The 21,663-nt window shown below is 41.8% G+C and overlaps 1 protein-coding gene across 1 annotated transcript; it reads left to right on the forward strand.

Moving 5' to 3' along the window:
• Positions 1-7,705: 7,705 nt before the first annotated feature.
• On the forward strand, positions 7,706-9,318 carry LOC148789714 (class V chitinase-like). The gene is made up of 2 exons (XM_088892515.1): positions 7,706-8,832; positions 9,014-9,318. Exons 1-2 carry the CDS (start codon positions 7,812-7,814, stop codon positions 9,031-9,033), a joined length of 1,041 nt encoding a protein of 346 aa, XP_088748641.1. The 5' UTR covers positions 7,706-7,811; the 3' UTR covers positions 9,034-9,318.
• The last annotated feature ends 12,345 nt before the right edge of the window (positions 9,319-21,663 follow it).

The raw sequence follows: 21,663 nt of genomic DNA on the forward strand, positions 1-21,663 counted from the left end.
TAGAAAGTTTAGAACCCAAGTTCCAAACTTAACCACACACTTTGTACTGGAGCCTTGAAAAAGTTTTAAACTAAAACGGGGAGGGTTCCTGACTTCCTGGTGGAGTGGAATGAAAGATTAAAAGTGGTGGTGGGCGGTGGCGGTGGAGAGCAGTTGGGGATCACAAGAGGTTAATGGCATTGATCAGGATCACAGGTTAATTCCATTTTGTCAGAAGCCACTTAAAAAGCAGCTGAGAAATCTATTTAATGTGAGGATAATAAGATGATTCCTATTACTTATGTTTGCTTAATACAAACATCCTTCCATTATATATTATCATAAGGGTTAATAGAATGCCATCATATTATTTTTGGAAATTCTCATAAATCCAAAAATACACTGATATTACCAATTTAGAGTTTTGCAAGATCAAAATGCCTTTATGCTATTTGGGTCCATAAATAGGATAATCATGTTTGGAGAAAATGTAGAAAGTCCAAATAGTCTATAAAAGGAGTAGAGATCAATTTTTACAAGAAAAATAAAGGAAGAAAGAAATAGTGGGAAGCTAAGTTTAATGATCAATTATTATTAATAAAATATTGTTTTTTTTTTCTGTTTGAACCAAAAATACAATTTTATTTTTTATGAAAACAAATTGGTATTCTGAGTTTCAACCCTAGTCTTGTTTGAAGAGAGGCTACAGTTGAAAATGGGGATCTAGATGTGATAATTGGAATTTGTAGAATCTATATATTTGGGCATTGGTATTTTTCAAAACTTAAATTTGATAGAAAGATCTTTTAATTTTGTTATTTATGGGAAGGATTTTCTTGTCATTATACATTTCTACTTTGGACCATTGGCATATATATTCTTATCTTATATCAATGGACTAGATATTGACTTAATCCAACCCAATTCAATATAATTTTGTTACCGATGGACCAGGTCCAATCCAATCTAATAAATATTTTGGACCAAATTGGTCCAATCCAATAACTATTAACAAGCATAGGTATCTTTTGTTTCAATCTTATTTTGATATTAAATAACTTTAAACGATAATTTAAAATTAGTTATTATTTATTTCTTTTTCTTTGAACAAATTGAAACCTTACAATTACTTTTCGGTATCATGAATTTTCCATAAAGAAGTGTATATAACATGCCCTCTCTAAGAGACAAATCATGGTTAGATGTAATCAATAAAGTATACAACATACAAAATTAAAAAAAAAAAAGAAAAAAAAAAGTCTTACACGAATGGGGACAAATCTGGAGTAGTTATCAGGAACATCTTCGAAGTTATTATACCTAATTAATCATCTGGATGATGGAAACTTCTCAATAACATGCATTAATTTAAGTTTTGCCAATAATTAAGGACAAAACGTGTTTATTGGCCGAAGGTTATACATAAACCTCAATAGGCAATGGAATCATGACATAGATGGAGTTTTCTCAAATTCCAACAACAATTGGGATATAAAAAACCTTTTCAATAATAATAATAATCCCTATTGGTCAACATGTGTGCTGCCATGGACTAACGGTTCCATATTGGTCAACGATATTGGTTCCAACAACAATTTGGAACCAATATCGTTTTTTAAATAAATGATTTGTTATATTTTTTTTTGGGACTATTGCTGGTTTTTGCCACAATGGCATTTTTCAATGCCACAGCATGCATTAGCATATTGATGCTAGCAAAAGAAAAAAAATGAGGTATTGCTGACATGGCGCTGTTTTTTAAAGAATACAATATCCGTTCCAAACACTTGCATGTGACTTCGGACTGATTCGAATTTTGAATTAAAATATAACAAAACAAATATTAGTAAATGCACCTACCAGCCTTCTTTATTTTTTTTGTTTGTAACTAAGGCTCCATTTGTAAATGAGGCTTTACCCGTTGTTGAGGTGCAGTCCGCGATGATGGATCCGTCAGTAATCATATTGATTACTCCGTGGATCGGTCTTTCTTCTAGTAACTATCTTTGCGGCTGCTCACTCTGCCCGTTGGTGGATTCGGGAGCATTATTTCTTTCCTCCCCCTGCCGGTTTGTTTGGCGGTTAGCCTGATCTCTGTCTCCTTTCTGTATGAATTTTTTTAGATATCCGCGACAGATGAGCTCTTCAATCTCATCACGGAGATTTTAACAACTTTTGGTGCTATGACTGTGGTCTTTATAAAAATGACAATATACATTTCTGTTTCTGGTGGCGGAATCTCCCCTCAACCGAGGTGGCCACTTCACGTAGGAGGCGTCTTTGATCGCCATAAGAATTTCTCATCGCTTCGCATTGAGGGGCGTGTAGCTCGTCCTTTCAATCGGCGGAGTTCTGGAATGCCGACTTGACTAATGAGATCGTGAAGGAGATCGGCTCCCGGATTTGTTTCCTCCCCTGGTCGGGGACTTGCTCTTTCTTCATTTGCTGCCACCGTTGTCACCTTCTATTTTCCTCTTTTCCGCTGGAATTTCATTTTTCTGGTTCATCTCTTCTTCGGTCCCGATGAACTGATCGGCGAGCTTGAGGAATTCGGCGATGTCCTTCGGCATGTTGGCCACTACATGCCACTTGAATTCCGTGTGGGTAATACCTTTTTTCGCTGTCGTGAGCCTCACAGCTGGGTCTAGATCGGGGATCTGTAAGAAGGTGTCGTTGAAGTGTTTAATGTAGCTTTTGATAGACTCCCCTTCTCTTTGGACTATGTTGAGGAGGCTTTCTTGGGACCTCAAGCACTTCTTGCTAGTGATAAAGTGCGAGGTGAACATCTCTACGAACTGCGTCCAGCTTTTGAATGTCCCTGGCACGAGGTTCCTGTACCATGTGCGAGCTACTCCTTTGAACGTTGTGGAGAAGGCCACGCACATGCAGGACTCATCAGCCCCAGCTAGGTGCATCTGGGACTGGAAGGAGTCCACATGATCGTTTGGATCAAAAGATCCATCGTATTTGTCCAGCAGAGGCATTTTGAAGTCCTTCGGCATCGGGGTCGCCAGGAGCTCGGAGGACAGAGGGGATGACCCGGAGAGGAGAGGAGGGGTCTTTTTGGCTACTGAGCTCACCTCCTCTTTACCTTTTACCTGCTTTGGCTGGCTAGGCCCGGTGAGCTGGCTAAGAACTATAGATCGGCGTGCCTTGTGACGCCTTCGTTGCTGTTGTTTGATCAGCTCCACATTGGTGCTGCTGACCTCTGTGTGTTCGGGTACCATTCTGGCGCGGAGTGACTCTGGTTGCTGAGGCTGACTGCCTTGGACGGAAGGGCCTCGCCTTGAGTCTATGGCCAGAACCACGAACCAGTTCCCTGCAAAAGAACCTTTATGATGCGAGGGTCGGGGTAAAATGGCTCTAGCCGGCTGTGTATCTCCTGACCTGTTCACCATGTTGCCATGTGAAGCGGACGGGGTGACTTGTCTATCCCTCCTGCCGCGGGACGAGACCTGACTCCTAAGAGGAAGTGGAACTTGGGTGGTCTCGCCTCGACGGGGAGAGCGAGTGTTCTGCTGACGAGATTGGTTCTGTACCTCTGGGTGCCGAGGTGGAACCGGTTGCTGATTTTGTTGCAGAGGAGGGAATTCCTGCTGATACTGTTGCTGGTAGAGATGATGGAGGACTTGCTGTTGATAGTGTTGATACTGTTGGACCTGTTGCATTTGGACCTGAATGACTCGGACACAGTGTAGCAGGTCGTCAAGCTGGGATTGCCCGACTCCATGGGGAACCACAGATGGTTAAGCAAAGGTCGCGCCAACTACTGGGGGGAGTGGTGCGTTTACCTGTGTAGTTGCTTGAGGCATGGTCAGTGTTGGGACCCCAGCCACAGTAAACGGTATGGTGAACTGACCTATGCAGACAGACGGGAACTGAGGCTGCCCCCCGGAGACGTTCGCTTTGTTGTTTTGTCTGGCGTTGTTGGAGGATGATGCCATGGATTTGATTCTGTGATTAATGGTGGAAAAAAGGCTTTTTGCAGCGATTCCCACAGACGACGCCAAATGATGTAGTGCGATCTAGCTGCTCCCTGCTGGAGGTGATCTGGATTCTAGGCGGACGACGGACAAAGTTGATCTGCAAAATGATCAGAGAACCCGGGGTTTCTAGCACGGCGTGGTCGCTCCGATGCTTAAATCAGTAGACTGTTGCGAGCTTAGAAAGCTTTAGAGTGTAGAGAGCAAGAGAGCAGAATAATCACGCGTACCTTGAACCTCTCGGGTGGAGCCTTTATATAGTCGTGTCCTCGTGGGTTTCACGGATCAGTTCTGGGATTTTTGTCACGATAGCACCCGTTTCCGCGTTAGTTGGAAGATAACGCTACCAACCGATAAGGTTCATCACTTCCGCCCGAATTGGCGATGGTTTTGTAAAATTGGTGAGAGAGAGAGAGAGAGACAGCCGAGAAGATTAAGGTTTAGTAATTTCTATTTTCCATTAAATACTAAATTTGAATTTGGTAATATCTAAGGCTGTAGGATTAAAATCTTTAATTTCCTACAAATCTCTATTTAATATATAAAACATCAATTATCAAATATTTTTAAATAACATATATACATAAAGATATATATATATATATATATATTATATTATATATATTATATTATTTTTAAATATCCGGGCCGGGCCTAAAAAACAATGCCCAAGCCCGGTCCTAAATTTTGTGGGTCTGATGCGGGCTGGGCCTTAACAAAAAACCTAGGCCCAAAACCAGATTTTCCGGGCTAGGCTGGGCCGGGCTGAAATAATCACCCCTAGTTGTAGCTAGAATATTGTTTACGAGATTTACTTAAAAAAAAAAAAGAGGAAATAGCAGAAGAGCTAGGATGTTAATATTTACCCTACCCTTGGGTATCCACATACCTGCCTTGATAGTGTGTTTTTTTTTTTTTTTTTTTTTATTTGCTTGAAAGACAGATACAGATTTTGGGGAGGAGGCGAGTTTTGGGATTCTACAACCTGTACAGGTATGGGTATATAGGCTATGGTATTTGGCTAAATCCAATCCTTTCCACCCATATATTGTTGGAAAGCATATGAACTTTATGTATTACATATTGGATTTAATAATAATTTGAATTTTATGTAAGGATAATTGATAGTTTATGTATTTTTTACATGTCTTAATCAAATAATTGGAAATTTTACAGTTTGTTTATGTTATTTTACTTATTTATTGCTTATATATAACAAGCAATAAATATAGGCATAGTTCTTTAGACCTGCGAGGAACCAATGTCAGAGGACTTGGGGTGGCTAACCCAACGAGGTCGCTCCGATGCTTAAGTGAGTAATCTCATAGTAGACAACGAGCTAAAAATCACAAAGTATGAGAGATAGAATATGCTTATTTGCCCCCTATGCCATTGGGGTTGGTGCCTTTATATAGGCATAGTTTGGCGTGGGTTTCATGCACCGCATCCGAGATTTCCGAGAAGTCATCTAAGTGGTCTGTGATTCCTTGAGGCAACCGCCAAGCATGTTGACCACCCTCCGAATCGTTCGGTACGTGGGCCAACTTCCAAGGAGAGTAGGAGTGTTAGGATATGTGTGCTGAATTTGTCGGCGAGCACGTCTCGCAGGTCGCTTGGTCGGCGCCTGTGCCAGGATGCTAGGTCGGCGCCTGTGCTAGGCTGCCAGTTCGCACCTGTGCCAGGCCGCCAGGTCGGCGCCTAGGCCAGTTCGCCAGGTCGCGCTTGGGCCAGGCCACCAGGTGGGACACCATCAACTTGGCTAAGGGAAGTTGTTGCCTAAGTGGTTCCAGGTGTCACCTAGTTGTTCCGAGGTGCCATGTGTCACAATATCATTGGAGGGCCAAATCCGCCCTCATCATTTGCCCCCCACTCCCGAGCTGAAAGTAACTCGGCGAATGGAGTAGATTGCTCCTTTTGGCCTGAAATGACTAATTCGATGAGCTCATAAGTGTCGATTCAATTCTTTAGACTCTGTGAGTGACACGCGGTCCACTCTCCATACCCTTGATTTTGCCCATGCCGAAGAGGCGACTGGGTTTTTTGTGGTGCCATTGTCTTTGCCAGTTCGGCACTTTAGCCCTTAGGCTCTGGGAGCGACTCGTAGTCCACTCTCCTTGATCTTTGATTTTGCCCATGCCGAAGAGGCGACTAGGTCTTATGTGGTGCCGAGGTCTTTTATCAACTCGACATTTTAGAGCTACGGCTGCGCTGCATTAGCCTTGTTAGTGACATCGGTTACCCACTCCTACAAGAAGCTACTAGGAGCTCGACCTACGGGGGCAACACTACTGACTTTAGGTCAACAGCTCGCACGGGAGCCTTGGAAGGCTCGACCGGAAAAGGCGTCCATGCAGTCTGTTGGCCGCCTACTCCCGCGGAAGCCACAAAGAGCTCATATTTATAGAGGGTACCTCGCGAAGAGGACTGATGAGGCTTTATCCGAGTTGAAATAAAGTTGGTAGAGCTGCTTAGTCTATTGGTCATCAACTTCCTGCATAGCCTTTGAGTTCCTAGAAAATGGAAACTAGAATGTGAGAGCTTTTAGTTTCTAAAAGGTGAGAAACTAAATTTTTGGCCTTTGAGTTCCACAGACGACGCCAATTGACGAATCAATTTTTTGGCCAAGTCTCAATTTTTTGTGCTAAATACCTCGTCATTTCGTCTGCTTCCAAGTGGTCGATGACTAAGAGGCCAAAGTGGAGAACTTTTGCTGGATGAGGACCTGGATGCCGAGCTGACTCGGCCGAACTGGGGGAAGATTTGGTGTCGAGCTGACTGAGGCAAGATGGGCAGGTTAGGTGCCGAATTGGTCTGAACTGGGTAGATTAGGTGATGAAGTGACCAAAGGGCCGAGCTGCCTATTAGGTGCCGAGCTGACCAGAGTGCCGAACTGGCTGGTGGCGAGCTGCTAAAACGTAAGGAAGTGGAACATGCCGTCCAGAAGAGACAAATGTTAGTGTGACGTAATCTTGATTTGATTATTATTGAAAATAGGTTATTAAACTTTTAAAATTAATAATCCAAATGAGGATAAATCTGAGGTAGTTACTGAAAATAAATTATTCAACTTTTAAAATAAAAAAAAAATAAAGAAAAGGAAAAGTCTCCCGAATGGAGACAAATCTGAGGTAGTTATCAGGATTTTTATAACACATCTTACATCTTATAAATTAATACCTAATTAATCCATTCGATTATGGAAACCTCTCAATAACATGCATTAATTAAATTTTGCCAACAACCACAAAACGTAAAACGTAATTGTCACCATCGATTTCACACCTTGCTCCTCCAACAAGGGTTTTACAAAATCTTCATGCATAAAGCCTTCAGGTGTACTAGCAAAGAGTTGGTTTCCCATGTGATCAAACAAACAGAGACCGGATCTGCTCCTCACAAGCACATCCTACCATGCGTGGGGACTGGAGAACATCTCCCGTACTTACTTTTAAGTTATTATTCACGGGAGATGGATGGAGATGTTCCCAATGCACCGTCGATGTGCATGTGAGGCGCCCCAGTGTGAGTGTGAGTGTGAGGAGAGACAAAGTAGAGACCTACTACACTTGCATGTGTGATGTGACTTATGGGAAGTTTGAATTAAAATACAACATAACAATTATTAATGAATGCCCCTACGGTCTTATATCTTTTTCATTTTGTAATTAAGGAAGTAAGGAACATTAATTAACAGGCCTAAGGAATGGAATTGACTTTTTTGTCTATAAATATGCTCATTCTGAAAGGCATTCTATCCAGATAAACTATCCCTTCCAGGCTTCCAAAAAAAATAGGGGACAGTCTCTCTTTTCCTCTTTTGTGTTCGTTCTCCTCCTTCGGCTTCATTCCATGGCAGTGGTTAAGGCCGGCTACTGGCTCCCAGACAGTGGAATCCCAGTGTCTGACATTGATGCATCTTTCTTTACACATTTCTTCTATGCATTCGCAGACTTAGACCCTCAGAACCAGGTTACAATCCCTCCCCAAGACCAAATCACTTTGTCCACCTTCAAAACCACACTGCAACGAAGCAACCCGAGTATTAAAACCCTTCTCTCCATTGGTGGAGAAAACACCCCAGCTGACTATTTTTCTTCCATGGCAAGTGATGCCACTTCTCGGAAGGAATTCATTGATTCTTCCATAGAAATTGCTCTAAAACATTCATTCGATGGGCTCAACCTTGACTGGAATTTCCTCGATACCGAAACTGATGATACGACTAACCTGGGTCTACTTTTGAAGGAGTGGAGAGCTAACGTGAAAGCCAAGGCAACTTCCGCTAGCCAGCCGGCGGAATTGCTCTTAACGGCATCTGTTTATCACTCCCCAGAACGTCGTGCAGGCCGTGCAAGAATAACTTACCCAGTTGATTCAATGAAGGAGAATCTGGACTGGGTCAACGTTAAGGCTTATGACTATTACATGCCGTATTCGTTTCAGGTTACTAGTTCTCATGCCCCTCTATACGAGCGGCATGGCCGACTCTGCACGAGTTCCTGCATCCAATCCTGGATTAGGGCCGGGTTGGCTCGTGATAAAATAGTTATGGGTTTGAATTTCTATGGCTTCGCATTTAAGCTCGCTGACCCTGCAAGAAATGGTCTGGGTGCACCAGCAATTGGCCCCTTTACCGCTGACGGTAAAATGTCTTACAAAGAAATCGATGCCTTCATTCAGAAAAACGAAGCAGCAATATTATACAAAGCAGACTTGGGGACCAATTACTGTCATTCTGGATCAACTTGGATTTGCTATGATGATGTAAAGGCAATTAAAACCAAGGTTAAATATGCTAGTAGGGAAGGACTACGTGGATTTTTCGCCTGGAACGTCACTGATGACGACGAGTGGATCCTTTCGGGAGTTGGTACGTATTATAAGTCCCACCGATCCAAACTCTTCATTTCTTTACTTTAATATGCATCAGAAATTAAAGTAGAGACAAATTAAATTAGATGACTACTTGCTCAGATCCTAGTAATTACTTACATGCAGCAGTACTGATTATATTATTAATTGTTTAATGTTGCTTTAATTTGCTTTTGCAGCCTCAGTAATGTGGAAATGATTAAACTGCATGCGATTGCTCAATACGTGGATTGATGCTGTGATTGCTATGGATCGATCATTGATCTTTATATTTTAAATAAAGACAGGGCTACCAGTTCTAACAGTCCTCCTTAAGTTGTAGTGTTTTAGATCTCTAGTTTGCTACTGTGTCTCCTGCCCTGTGTGCTATAGTATTTGGTCTTTAGTCTGTTTGTGTTCCTTCACTTTTCAGTTAGTTGTTATTGCTGTCGTTTTAATTTGCTGGTTTAATGAAATATCAATAAAGGAAGTACTTTTGAAAAAACTAATTAAACCTCCCTTGAGGCTTATGCTTTATACTAAAACCTTTCCTTAATTTGTTTTCAAAAAGTACTAATTAATTAACAACTCCATCTCCTATCAAATATTGTTTTAACTCTTATGTCTAAAGGAGGAATTAAAAGGAAAAAAATATACCCTAAACAGAGAGACAGAGAGTCTAGTTCAAACACAACGAATTAATCTGAATTTCCTCCTCAAATTAAGGATGGTCGCTCATACCCATTTGCACCCGTGCATTGACTCTGCAACGTGTGTGCTGTGTGAGGAGGAAATACGGACTCAAACACAACCTGAAGACACACATACAGGCATTGAAGCATTTATCAAAAGTGAATACCATTTAATTTACACAGAAATAATATTTTTTTGAGACATGAAAATCCCAACAGAGACCACAATTCCATGACTGCAAACTCAAGCAATGGTTCGATGTGTCATGAACCTGCAGAAGCAAGAAAAGAATTAAAAGAGAGCACTAATATTCACACAATCAAACTGAATGAATCACTACTTATATCAACATATTCGCCAATATCCTTTTCAAGTAGTCATGATAGAGTCGAAGATCAACTCCAGCTGCTTCAAGGTTTGGGACAATAGTTACAAGATCCTTAGGAGGCCACTTGATAATGGTAAACTTGATATTAGCTAGGTAATAAGGCCAACCGAAGTACAAATCACCTCCTCAGCCTAAGGGCTAAAACACCGACTACCGAAAAATCCTACTTTGGGTATGTAGCTCTAATAGCTCGAGTGATGAGATCGCTTTAGTAAAAAAATAAATAAATAAATAAAATAAAAATAAAAAGAGCACACCATACTTAGAAGAAAAGAGAAATTTGACTGCCATGCCATAAAAAAAAAACCGAGCCAAACAGCTCGAGAAAGTTCAACAAAAGATAAAAAAAGGGCACAACCGCCCAAGAAGATCTTTTCAAGACTAGGTTTTGGCACCCGAGAGCCACCAGTAATCAGAAGAACAGAAAAGCAGAGCCGCTAGCCTCAGGGGTCCACCTCGTCCTCGTCCTCATCCTCCGGGGAAGTCAGGCTCTTCCTTCTCTGCCTGGGCAAGCTGAACTACCTAACCATTACCAGACCAGACATCTCCTAGAACCACGCACCTTCTAGCAGCAGAAAGAATACTAGCATACTTGAAGAGATGCCCGGGTAGAGGTATACTGTTCAAGAACAATGGCCACATGAAGGTGGAAGTCCATACGGATGCCGATTGGGCTGGGAGTGTTGATGACAGGAGGTCTACCTCTGGATATTGTGCTCTTGTGGGAGGTAACCTGGTCTCTTGGAGGAGTAAGAAACAGAGTGTTGTCTCCAGATCTAGTGCTGAAGCTGAGTACAGGTCAATGGCTAACGGAGTGGCTGAAATTCTTTGGCTGAGATCACTACTTGGGGAGTTGGGTATTGAGTATGAGAAGCCCTTGATGCTGTATTGTGATAATCAAGCGGCTATTAATATAGCACACAACCCAGTGCAGCATGACAGGACTAAACATATTGAAGTTGATCGACACTTTGTACGAGAGAGGGTCTCGTCACAAGAAGTGTGTCTCCCATACATCACCTCCAACATGCAGCTGGCAGATATCCTCACCAAAGCTGTACCACGGAAGAAGCTAGAGGCAGATCTATCCAAGTTGGGAATGATAAACATTTATTCCCAACTTGAGGGGGAGTGTAGAGAACACTGATGTATGTGGGCCCCACAGCTACGGTCCCACTGTGTTCGTAGGGTAGAAGGTGTTCTAGTCTGCCTAGGGTTAGCTATTGGTCATTTAGTTGTTTCAGTTGTTATTTATTTTAGTCTTATTTTTGCTCTATTTGTTATGTAAAGACTAAGGGCAGATCTGTCCTTTCCATGTAATGAGCATAACTTATAAATATTAATTAAAGTGGCGGCGGTAGAACATTAAGCTTCTGCTCCTCATTTTCAACTCTTGTGTTCTACTGCTTCTCTTCCCTCTTCCTCCTTTTTTCTCTTTACCTTTCTTCTTATTTTCGAACCTGAAATCCATTAGGGTTCAAGACTGATAACAGTCCTCCTTAAGTTGTAGTGTTTTAGATCTCTAGTTTGCTACTGTGTCTCCTGCCCTGTGTGCTATAGTATTTGGTCTTTAGTCTGTTTGTGTTCCTTCACTTTTCAGTTAGTTGTTATTGCTGTCATTTTAATTTGCTGGTTTAATGAAATATCAATAAAGGAAGTACTTTTGAAAAAACTAATTAAACCTCCCTTGAGGCTTATGCTTTATACTAAAACCTTTCCTTAATTTGTTTTCAAAAAGTACTAATTAATTAACAACTCCATCTCCTATCAAATATTGTTTTAACTCTTATGTCTAAAGGAGGAATTAAAAGGAAAAAAATATACCCTAAACAGAGAGACAGAGAGTCTAGTTCAAACACAACGAATTAATCTGAATTTCCTCCTCAAATTAAGGATGGTCGCTCGTACCCACCTCACAGCACTTGAAGCATTAATTCATGCTTGAGTGCATTCCGTGAAATAATTCTTTTGCTTCCAAGTTTGACACAACTGTTGCAAGAGGCCACTTGGGTAATGGTAGAGACTTGAAATTAGGTAATGAGGGTCAACCGTGGTCTTGCATGCTTTTGCAGTTGGAGCACCGGCCCAAATATCAGAAAATCTTGAACAGTTCATCAATCTTCAAGTGTCCCGAGGGAATAATATTAAAAGGTCTCTGGTTCACCATCTCAGCAAATTGCAAATTAATATATATAACCCACAGACCAGACATGAACAAGGGTTGAGTAACAATTTACATCATTGTAATTAGGAAGGCTTCGCTTGTTTTCCAACATCTTACGAACAAGTATTCCGAAGGAGCTTATTGGTACGTAATCTGCTGATGAATTTAATGGAATTGGCTTTGTTTTCCAACCAATTGAAATTGACAGGATCCATTCAATTCCTTAATAATATATTTAACGACACATCTCAAGTCTGAGAGGTATATATATCTCATGCAGAACAGCTTTTCAGGCTATCTTCCCATGTATATTGGACTTCGCCTTCCTAATTTACAAAAATAAAGATAAAATTAGAATGCCAATTCAATAAAGCTTTTGTCATTTTCTTCATTTTTCTTGTCAATGATGAGAAAATGAAACACGGCTACAATGATATTGAGCTCTCATGCGACAGAGCATCAGGGCTCCTCTTCCTCCGTTTAGTGTTAAAGAATCCAGAAGCAAGAGCTTCCAAGGCTCTAGTGGTCAATGGCCGGTTTCTAGTGCTATGCCTCCTAGCATTTGCAATATGCCTCCTAGCATTTGCAATATGCTGCTCTTCTGTGGTAGCAATGTTGTTTGAGGTTTGTAACACCTCTGACTCCTCCATGTGCTGTCTTTCAGATGGAATGGATGACCCCCTTGACTTGGGTCATCCTGGCTGTCTGTCACCTCCATGAAAAAGGGCTCATCAATTTCAAAATCCGGTGGGACATGGGTAGGTTCAGGTCAATCAATGTCCGGGGTTTTGGTTTCTCATGAGGTAGTTCTGTGCCGAAAAAGTTCTGGCCAGGAATGCCTTTGCAGATGCCGTCGCAGCACTTGTCCGGATTGTCTTTAGCAGAAGAGCTAGTAGATGATGCCTTATCCAGAGACATACCCATTTGAGAAACCATGTTTTCACTTCCATCAGGTGAGTCTGACTGGCAATGGGGCTCCTCCTGTCCTGGAGCTACAGAGAAATTGTTCAAACTGCGACTACAAGCAGTTAATCTCCGCCGTTTTGTGACAGGAGCTCAATAGTTTGAGTGGCCAGATTTCACTCTCCGGCTAAATTGGTTCTTCCTCTGATGTTTGTTATTAGACATATGGACAGACAGATCCTTGTGATTGTTCTCTGGGAAATTCATAGGAACTGGGTTATTCATTAGCTTCTCCTGCACCAAAACACTAAGCCCACAATCTGACAAATCAGAGTGCACTCCCTTGTCAAAGATAACCTTCATTGGGCTGGAAGTGTTGGTATTTGCTTGATCATTTGACAACACGTCAGCAGAATCTGGCTCATCTGTTGGCTCCTCAGAGCTATCCTCATCTGTTTCTCTTGAAAGACTTAGGCTGCTCAGAATGCCAGCCCCTTGCTAGAAAATGGGGCCAAACAGCTTCCCAGAATAGACCATTTGACCGAGCTTTGCTTAATCTGAAGTCTCCAGTTAGAAATTTGATGATGTCTCCAGATGTAATGAACAAGGAATCTGCAATGAACAGATTGAAGGCTGAAGTATGTTTATTGAAGGATTCTATATTTTAAGTTCAGTTCTAGTATTATCAATTATCATGGTGTCTCAAATTTTTCTTTACTTCATTAAAGATGTTTAGATCTTAAGAACACAACTTTTCAAGTGCCATCAACATGCCCGTGGAAAATCGTATGAAGCTTTCATGTTGAGCAAATTAGTTCCTGTTGTGGGAAACATCTGTGAATCTAATTGGAATAAAAGCAAAGTTAGCTGAAGACATTGCAGAAGAAGTCGATGTAATATTGAACTCAGCTGCTAATACAACCTTTGATGAAAGGTTCGTCTTCTTTTAATATATATAATTGGCTTGTCTTTTTTTGATGGCATTCATAAATCAATATTTAGTTATCTAATTCAGTCCTCAAATGGGTTCATAATTTAAAAACAAAATATTCAGGTATGATGTTGTTATGGACACAAACACACAAGGACCCTGTCGACTTATGGCCTTGGCAAAGAGATGCATGCAATAACCTTAAGCTCTTTCTGCATGTGTCAACTGGTAAGTAATTAATTAATGTTTAAACAAGCTCAAACAACATTCTGTGAATTCAGTTGGAAACAATCAGATTGGTGTTTCTTCTGGAACAGATTATGTTAACAGCGAGAGAGAGGGAAGAATATTGGAGAAGCCCTTTTGTGAGGGAAGAACATTCTGTCTAAAATGAACAAGCAATTAATGCATTCTGATCATTTCCACCTTGTTTTAATGGTCTTTCAAATGTTACTGGAGAGCCCACTTGGTCTCCCTTTTGTCTCACTGAAAGTGCAAATTGGCCTGTGAGTGGTGATTCCAAAAAAGTGAGGCCATCTCATATGAAGTGGAAGACAGGCAAGAGCCAATACAGAAGATCTTTTATCACTTGTGTTTATTAGGATTTGTTGTCAAGACTTTAAGAGTTGGATAAATATATTACAAATCCTTGTCTGGGGCTTCTCATATCTTCCCCCGAACCAGATTCTGTAAGATTTGGAGAACTTTCCATTGATTTGAATTTTGTTGCTTTGACATGGTATGTTGATATGTGGAACTATATTTGCAATCTTGTTGTCATCAGAGACAACTTGGTGTGGTTGATGTCTTAGTCTTAGAAAGTTTAGAACCCAAGTTCCAAACTTAACCACACACTTTGTACTGGAGCCTTGAAAAAGTTTTAAACTAAAACGGGGAGGGTTCCTGACTTCCTGGTGGAGTGGAATGAAAGATTAAAAGTGGTGGTGGGCGGTGGCGGTGGAGAGCAGTTGGGGATCACAAGAGGTTAATGGCATTGATCAGGATCACAGGTTAATTCCATTTTGTCAGAAGCCACTTAAAAAGCAGCTGAGAAATCTATTTAATGTGAGGATAATAAGATGATTCCTATTACTTATGTTTGCTTAATACAAACATCCTTCCATTATATATTATCATAAGGGTTAATAGAATGCCATCATATTATTTTTGGAAATTCTCATAAATCCAAAAATACACTGATATTACCAATTTAGAGTTTTGCAAGATCAAAATGCCTTTATGCTATTTGGGTCCATAAATAGGATAATCATGTTTGGAGAAAATGTAGAAAGTCCAAATAGTCTATAAAAGGAGTAGAGATCAATTTTTACAAGAAAAATAAAGGAAGAAAGAAATAGTGGGAAGCTAAGTTTAATGATCAATTATTATTAATAAAATATTGTTTTTTTTTTCTGTTTGAACCAAAAATACAATTTTATTTTTTATGAAAACAAATTGGTATTCTGAGTTTCAACCCTAGTCTTGTTTGAAGAGAGGCTACAGTTGAAAATGGGGATCTAGATGTGATAATTGGAATTTGTAGAATCTATATATTTGGGCATTGGTATTTTTCAAAACTTAAATTTGATAGAAAGATCTTTTAATTTTGTTATTTATGGGAAGGATTTTCTTGTCATTATACATTTCTACTTTGGACCATTGGCATATATATTCTTATCTTATATCAATGGACTAGATATTGACTTAATCCAACCCAATTCAATATAATTTTGTTACCGATGGACCAGGTCCAATCCAATCTAATAAATATTTTGGACCAAATTGGTCCAATCCAATAACTATTAACAAGCATAGGTATCTTTTGTTTCAATCTTATTTTGATATTAAATAACTTTAAACGATAATTTAAAATTAGTTATTATTTATTTCTTTTTCTTTGAACAAATTGAAACCTTACAATTACTTTTCGGTATCATGAATTTTCCATAAAGAAGTGTATATAACATGCCCTCTCTAAGAGACAAATCATGGTTAGATGTAATCAATAAAGTATACAACATACAAAATTAAAAAAAAAAAAGAAAAAAAAAAGTCTTACACGAATGGGGACAAATCTGGAGTAGTTATCAGGAACATCTTCGAAGTTATTATACCTAATTAATCATCTGGATGATGGAAACTTCTCAATAACATGCATTAATTTAAGTTTTGCCAATAATTAAGGACAAAACGTGTTTATTGGCCGAAGGTTATACATAAACCTCAATAGGCAATGGAATCATGACATAGATGGAGTTTTCTCAAATTCCAACAACAATTGGGATATAAAAAACCTTTTCAATAATAATAATAATCCCTATTGGTCAACATGTGTGCTGCCATGGACTAACGGTTCCATATTGGTCAACGATATTGGTTCCAACAACAATTTGGAACCAATATCGTTTTTTAAATAAATGATTTGTTATATTTTTTTTTTGGGACTATTGCTGGTTTTTGCCACAATGGCATTTTTCAATGCCACAGCATGCATTAGCATATTGATGCTAGCAAAAGAAAAAAAATGAGGTATTGCTGACATGGCGCTGTTTTTTAAAGAATACAATATCCGTTCCAAACACTTGCATGTGACTTCGGACTGATTCGAATTTTGAATTAAAATATAACAAAACAAATATTAGTAAATGCACCTACCAGCCTTCTTTATTTTTTTTGTTTGTAACTAAGGCTCCATTTGTAAATGAGGCTTTACCCGTTGTTGAGGTGCAGTCCGCGATGATGGATCCGTCAGTAATCATATTGATTACTCCGTGGATCGGTCTTTCTTCTAGTAACTATCTTTGCGGCTGCTCACTCTGCCCGTTGGTGGATTCGGGAGCATTATTTCTTTCCTCCCCCTGCCGGTTTGTTTGGCGGTTAGCCTGATCTCTGTCTCCTTTCTGTATGAATTTTTTTAGATATCCGCGACAGATGAGCTCTTCAATCTCATCACGGAGATTTTAACAACTTTTGGTGCTATGACTGTGGTCTTTATAAAAATGACAATATACATTTCTGTTTCTGGTGGCGGAATCTCCCCTCAACCGAGGTGGCCACTTCACGTAGGAGGCGTCTTTGATCGCCATAAGAATTTCTCATCGCTTCGCATTGAGGGGCGTGTAGCTCGTCCTTTCAATCGGCGGAGTTCTGGAATGCCGACTTGACTAATGAGATCGTGAAGGAGATCGGCTCCCGGATTTGTTTCCTCCCCTGGTCGGGGACTTGCTCTTTCTTCATTTGCTGCCACCGTTGTCACCTTCTATTTTCCTCTTTTCCGCTGGAATTTCATTTTTCTGGTTCATCTCTTCTTCGGTCCCGATGAACTGATCGGCGAGCTTGAGGAATTCGGCGATGTCCTTCGGCATGTTGGCCACTACATGCCACTTGAATTCCGTGTGGGTAATACCTTTTTTCGCTGTCGTGAGCCTCACAGCTGGGTCTAGATCGGGGATCTGTAAGAAGGTGTCGTTGAAGTGTTTAATGTAGCTTTTGATAGACTCCCCTTCTCTTTGGACTATGTTGAGGAGGCTTTCTTGGGACCTCAAGCACTTCTTGCTAGTGATAAAGTGCGAGGTGAACATCTCTACGAACTGCGTCCAGCTTTTGAATGTCCCTGGCACGAGGTTCCTGTACCATGTGCGAGCTACTCCTTTGAACGTTGTGGAGAAGGCCACGCACATGCAGGACTCATCAGCCCCAGCTAGGTGCATCTGGGACTGGAAGGAGTCCACATGATCGTTTGGATCAAAAGATCCATCGTATTTGTCCAGCAGAGGCATTTTGAAGTCCTTCGGCATCGGGGTCGCCAGGAGCTCGGAGGACAGAGGGGATGACCCGGAGAGGAGAGGAGGGGTCTTTTTGGCTACTGAGCTCACCTCCTCTTTACCTTTTACCTGCTTTGGCTGGCTAGGCCCGGTGAGCTGGCTAAGAACTGTAGATCGGCGTGCCTTGTGACGCCTTCGTTGCTGTTGTTTGATCAGCTCCACATTGGTGCTGCTGACCTCTGTGTGTTCGGGTACCATTCTGGCGCGGAGTGACTCTGGTTGCTGAGGCTGACTGCCTTGGACGGAAGGGCCTCGCCTTGAGTCTATGGCCAGAACCACGAACCAGTTCCCTGCAAAAGAACCTTTATGATGCGAGGGCCGGGGTAAAATGGCTCTAGCCGGCTGTGTATCTCCTGACCTGTTCACCATGTTGCCATGTGAAGCGGACGGGGTGACTTGTCTATCCCTCCTGCCGCGGGACGAGACCTGACTCCTAAGAGGAAGTGGAACTTGGGTGGTCTCGCCTCGACGGGGAGAGCGAGTGTTCTGCTGACGAGATTGGTTCTGTACCTCTGGGTGCCGAGGTGGAACCGGTTGCTGATTTTGTTGCAGAGGAGGGAATTCCTGCTGATACTGTTGCTGGTAGAGATGATGGAGGACTTGCTGTTGATAGTGTTGATACTGTTGGACCTGTTGCATTTGGACCTGAATGACTCGGACACAGTGTAGCAGGTCGTCAAGCTGGGATTGCCCGACTCCATGGGGAACCACAGATGGTTAAGCAAAGGTCGCGCCAACTACTGGGGGGAGTGGTGCGTTTACCTGTGTAGTTGCTTGAGGCATGGTCAGTGTTGGGACCCCAGCCACAGTAAACGGTATGGTGAACTGACCTATGCAGACAGACGGGAACTGAGGCTGCCCCCCGGAGACGTTCGCTTTGTTGTTTTGTCTGGCGTTGTTGGAGGATGATGCCATGGATTTGATTCTGTGATTAATGGTGGAAAAAAGGCTTTTTGCAGCGATTCCCACAGACGACGCCAAATGATGTAGTGCGATCTAGCTGCTCCCTGCTGGAGGTGATCTGGATTCTAGGCGGACGACGGACAAAGTTGATCTGCAAAATGATCAGAGAACCCGGGGTTTCTAGCACGGCGTGGTCGCTCCGATGCTTAAATCAGTAGACTGTTGCGAGCTTAGAAAGCTTTAGAGTGTAGAGAGCAAGAGAGCAGAATAATCACGCGTACCTTGAACCTCTCGGGTGGAGCCTTTATATAGTCGTGTCCTCGTGGGTTTCACGGATCAGTTCTGGGATTTTTGTCACGATAGCACCCGTTTCCGCGTTAGTTGGAAGATAACGCTACCAACCGATAAGGTTCATCACTTCCGCCCGAATTGGCGATGGTTTTGTAAAATTGGTGAGAGAGAGAGAGAGAGACAGCCGAGAAGATTAAGGTTTAGTAATTTCTATTTTCCATTAAATACTAAATTTGAATTTGGTAATATCTAAGGCTGTAGGATTAAAATCTTTAATTTCCTACAAATCTCTATTTAATATATAAAACATCAATTATCAAATATTTTTAAATAACATATATACATAAAGATATATATATATATATATATATATTATATTATATATATTATATTATTTTTAAATATCCGGGCCGGGCCTAAAAAACAATGCCCAAGCCCGGTCCTAAATTTTGTGGGTCTGATGCGGGCTGGGCCTTAACAAAAAACCTAGGCCCAAAACCAGATTTTCCGGGCTAGGCTGGGCCGGGCTGAAATAATCACCCCTAGTTGTAGCTAGAATATTGTTTACGAGATTTACTTAAAAAAAAAAAAGAGGAAATAGCAGAAGAGCTAGGATGTTAATATTTACCCTACCCTTGGGTATCCACATACCTGCCTTGATAGTGTGTTTTTTTTTTTTTTTTTTTTTATTTGCTTGAAAGACAGATACAGATTTTGGGGAGGAGGCGAGTTTTGGGATTCTACAACCTGTACAGGTATGGGTATATAGGCTATGGTATTTGGCTAAATCCAATCCTTTCCACCCATATATTGTTGGAAAGCATATGAACTTTATGTATTACATATTGGATTTAATAATAATTTGAATTTTATGTAAGGATAATTGATAGTTTATGTATTTTTTACATGTCTTAATCAAATAATTGGAAATTTTACAGTTTGTTTATGTTATTTTACTTATTTATTGCTTATATATAACAAGCAATAAATATAGGCATAGTTCTTTAGACCTGCGAGGAACCAATGTCAGAGGACTTGGGGTGGCTAACCCAACGAGGTCGCTCCGATGCTTAAGTGAGTAATCTCATAGTAGACAACGAGCTAAAAATCACAAAGTATGAGAGATAGAATATGCTTATTTGCCCCCTATGCCATTGGGGTTGGTGCCTTTATATAGGCATAGTTTGGCGTGGGTTTCATGCACCGCATCCGAGATTTCCGAGAAGTCATCTAAGTGGTCTGTGATTCCTTGAGGCAACCGCCAAGCATGTTGACCACCCTCCGAATCGTTCGGTACGTGGGCCAACTTCCAAGGAGAGTAGGAGTGTTAGGATATGTGTGCTGAATTTGTCGGCGAGCACGTCTCGCAGGTCGCTTGGTCGGCGCCTGTGCCAGGATGCTAGGTCGGCGCCTGTGCTAGGCTGCCAGTTCGCACCTGTGCCAGGCCGCCAGGTCGGCGCCTAGGCCAGTTCGCCAGGTCGCGCTTGGGCCAGGCCACCAGGTGGGACACCATCAACTTGGCTAAGGGAAGTTGTTGCCTAAGTGGTTCCAGGTGTCACCTAGTTGTTCCGAGGTGCCATGTGTCACAATATCATTGGAGGGCCAAATCCGCCCTCATCATTTGCCCCCCACTCCCGAGCTGAAAGTAACTCGGCGAATGGAGTAGATTGCTCCTTTTGGCCTGAAATGACTAATTCGATGAGCTCATAAGTGTCGATTCAATTCTTTAGACTCTGTGAGTGACACGCGGTCCACTCTCCATACCCTTGATTTTGCCCATGCCGAAGAGGCGACTGGGTTTTTTGTGGTGCCATTGTCTTTGCCAGTTCGGCACTTTAGCCCTTAGGCTCTGGGAGCGACTCGTAGTCCACTCTCCTTGATCTTTGATTTTGCCCATGCCGAAGAGGCGACTAGGTCTTATGTGGTGCCGAGGTCTTTTATCAACTCGACATTTTAGAGCTACGGCTGCGCTGCATTAGCCTTGTTAGTGACATCGGTTACCCACTCCTACAAGAAGCTACTAGGAGCTCGACCTACGGGGGCAACACTACTGACTTTAGGTCAACAGCTCGCACGGGAGCCTTGGAAGGCTCGACCGGAAAAGGCGTCCATGCAGTCTGTTGGCCGCCTACTCCCGCGGAAGCCACAAAGAGCTCATATTTATAGAGGGTACCTCGCGAAGAGGACTGATGAGGCTTTATCCGAGTTGAAATAAAGTTGGTAGAGCTGCTTAGTCTATTGGTCATCAACTTCCTGCATAGCCTTTGAGTTCCTAGAAAATGGAAACTAGAATGTGAGAGCTTTTAGTTTCTAAAAGGTGAGAAACTAAATTTTTGGCCTTTGAGTTCCACAGACGACGCCAATTGACGAATCAATTTTTTGGCCAAGTCTCAATTTTTTGTGCTAAATACCTCGTCATTTCGTCTGCTTCCAAGTGGTCGATGACTAAGAGGCCAAAGTGGAGAACTTTTGCTGGATGAGGACCTGGATGCCGAGCTGACTCGGCCGAACTGGGGGAAGATTTGGTGTCGAGCTGACTGAGGCAAGATGGGCAGGTTAGGTGCCGAATTGGTCTGAACTGGGTAGATTAGGTGATGAAGTGACCAAAGGGCCGAGCTGCCTATTAGGTGCCGAGCTGACCAGAGTGCCGAACTGGCTGGTGGCGAGCTGCTAAAACGTAAGGAAGTGGAACATGCCGTCCAGAAGAGACAAATGTTAGTGTGACGTAATCTTGATTTGATTATTATTGAAAA

This window comes from Nelumbo nucifera, chromosome 8, assembly GCF_055504915.1.
Source record: "Nelumbo nucifera cultivar China Antique chromosome 8, China Antique-T2T, whole genome shotgun sequence".
Classification (NCBI taxonomy): Eukaryota; Viridiplantae; Streptophyta; class Magnoliopsida; order Proteales; family Nelumbonaceae; genus Nelumbo; species Nelumbo nucifera.

Excerpts from the sequence above, each read along its gene's own strand:
- LOC148789714 (XM_088892515.1), top strand. The coding sequence starts at position 7,812 with ATGGCAGTGGTTAAGGCCGGCTACTGGCTCCCAGACAGTGGAATCCCA. Across the intron at positions 8,833-9,013 it reads GTGGATCCTTTCGGGAGTTG|CCTCAGTAATGTGGAAATGA; the intron begins GTACGTATTATA and ends TTGCTTTTGCAG.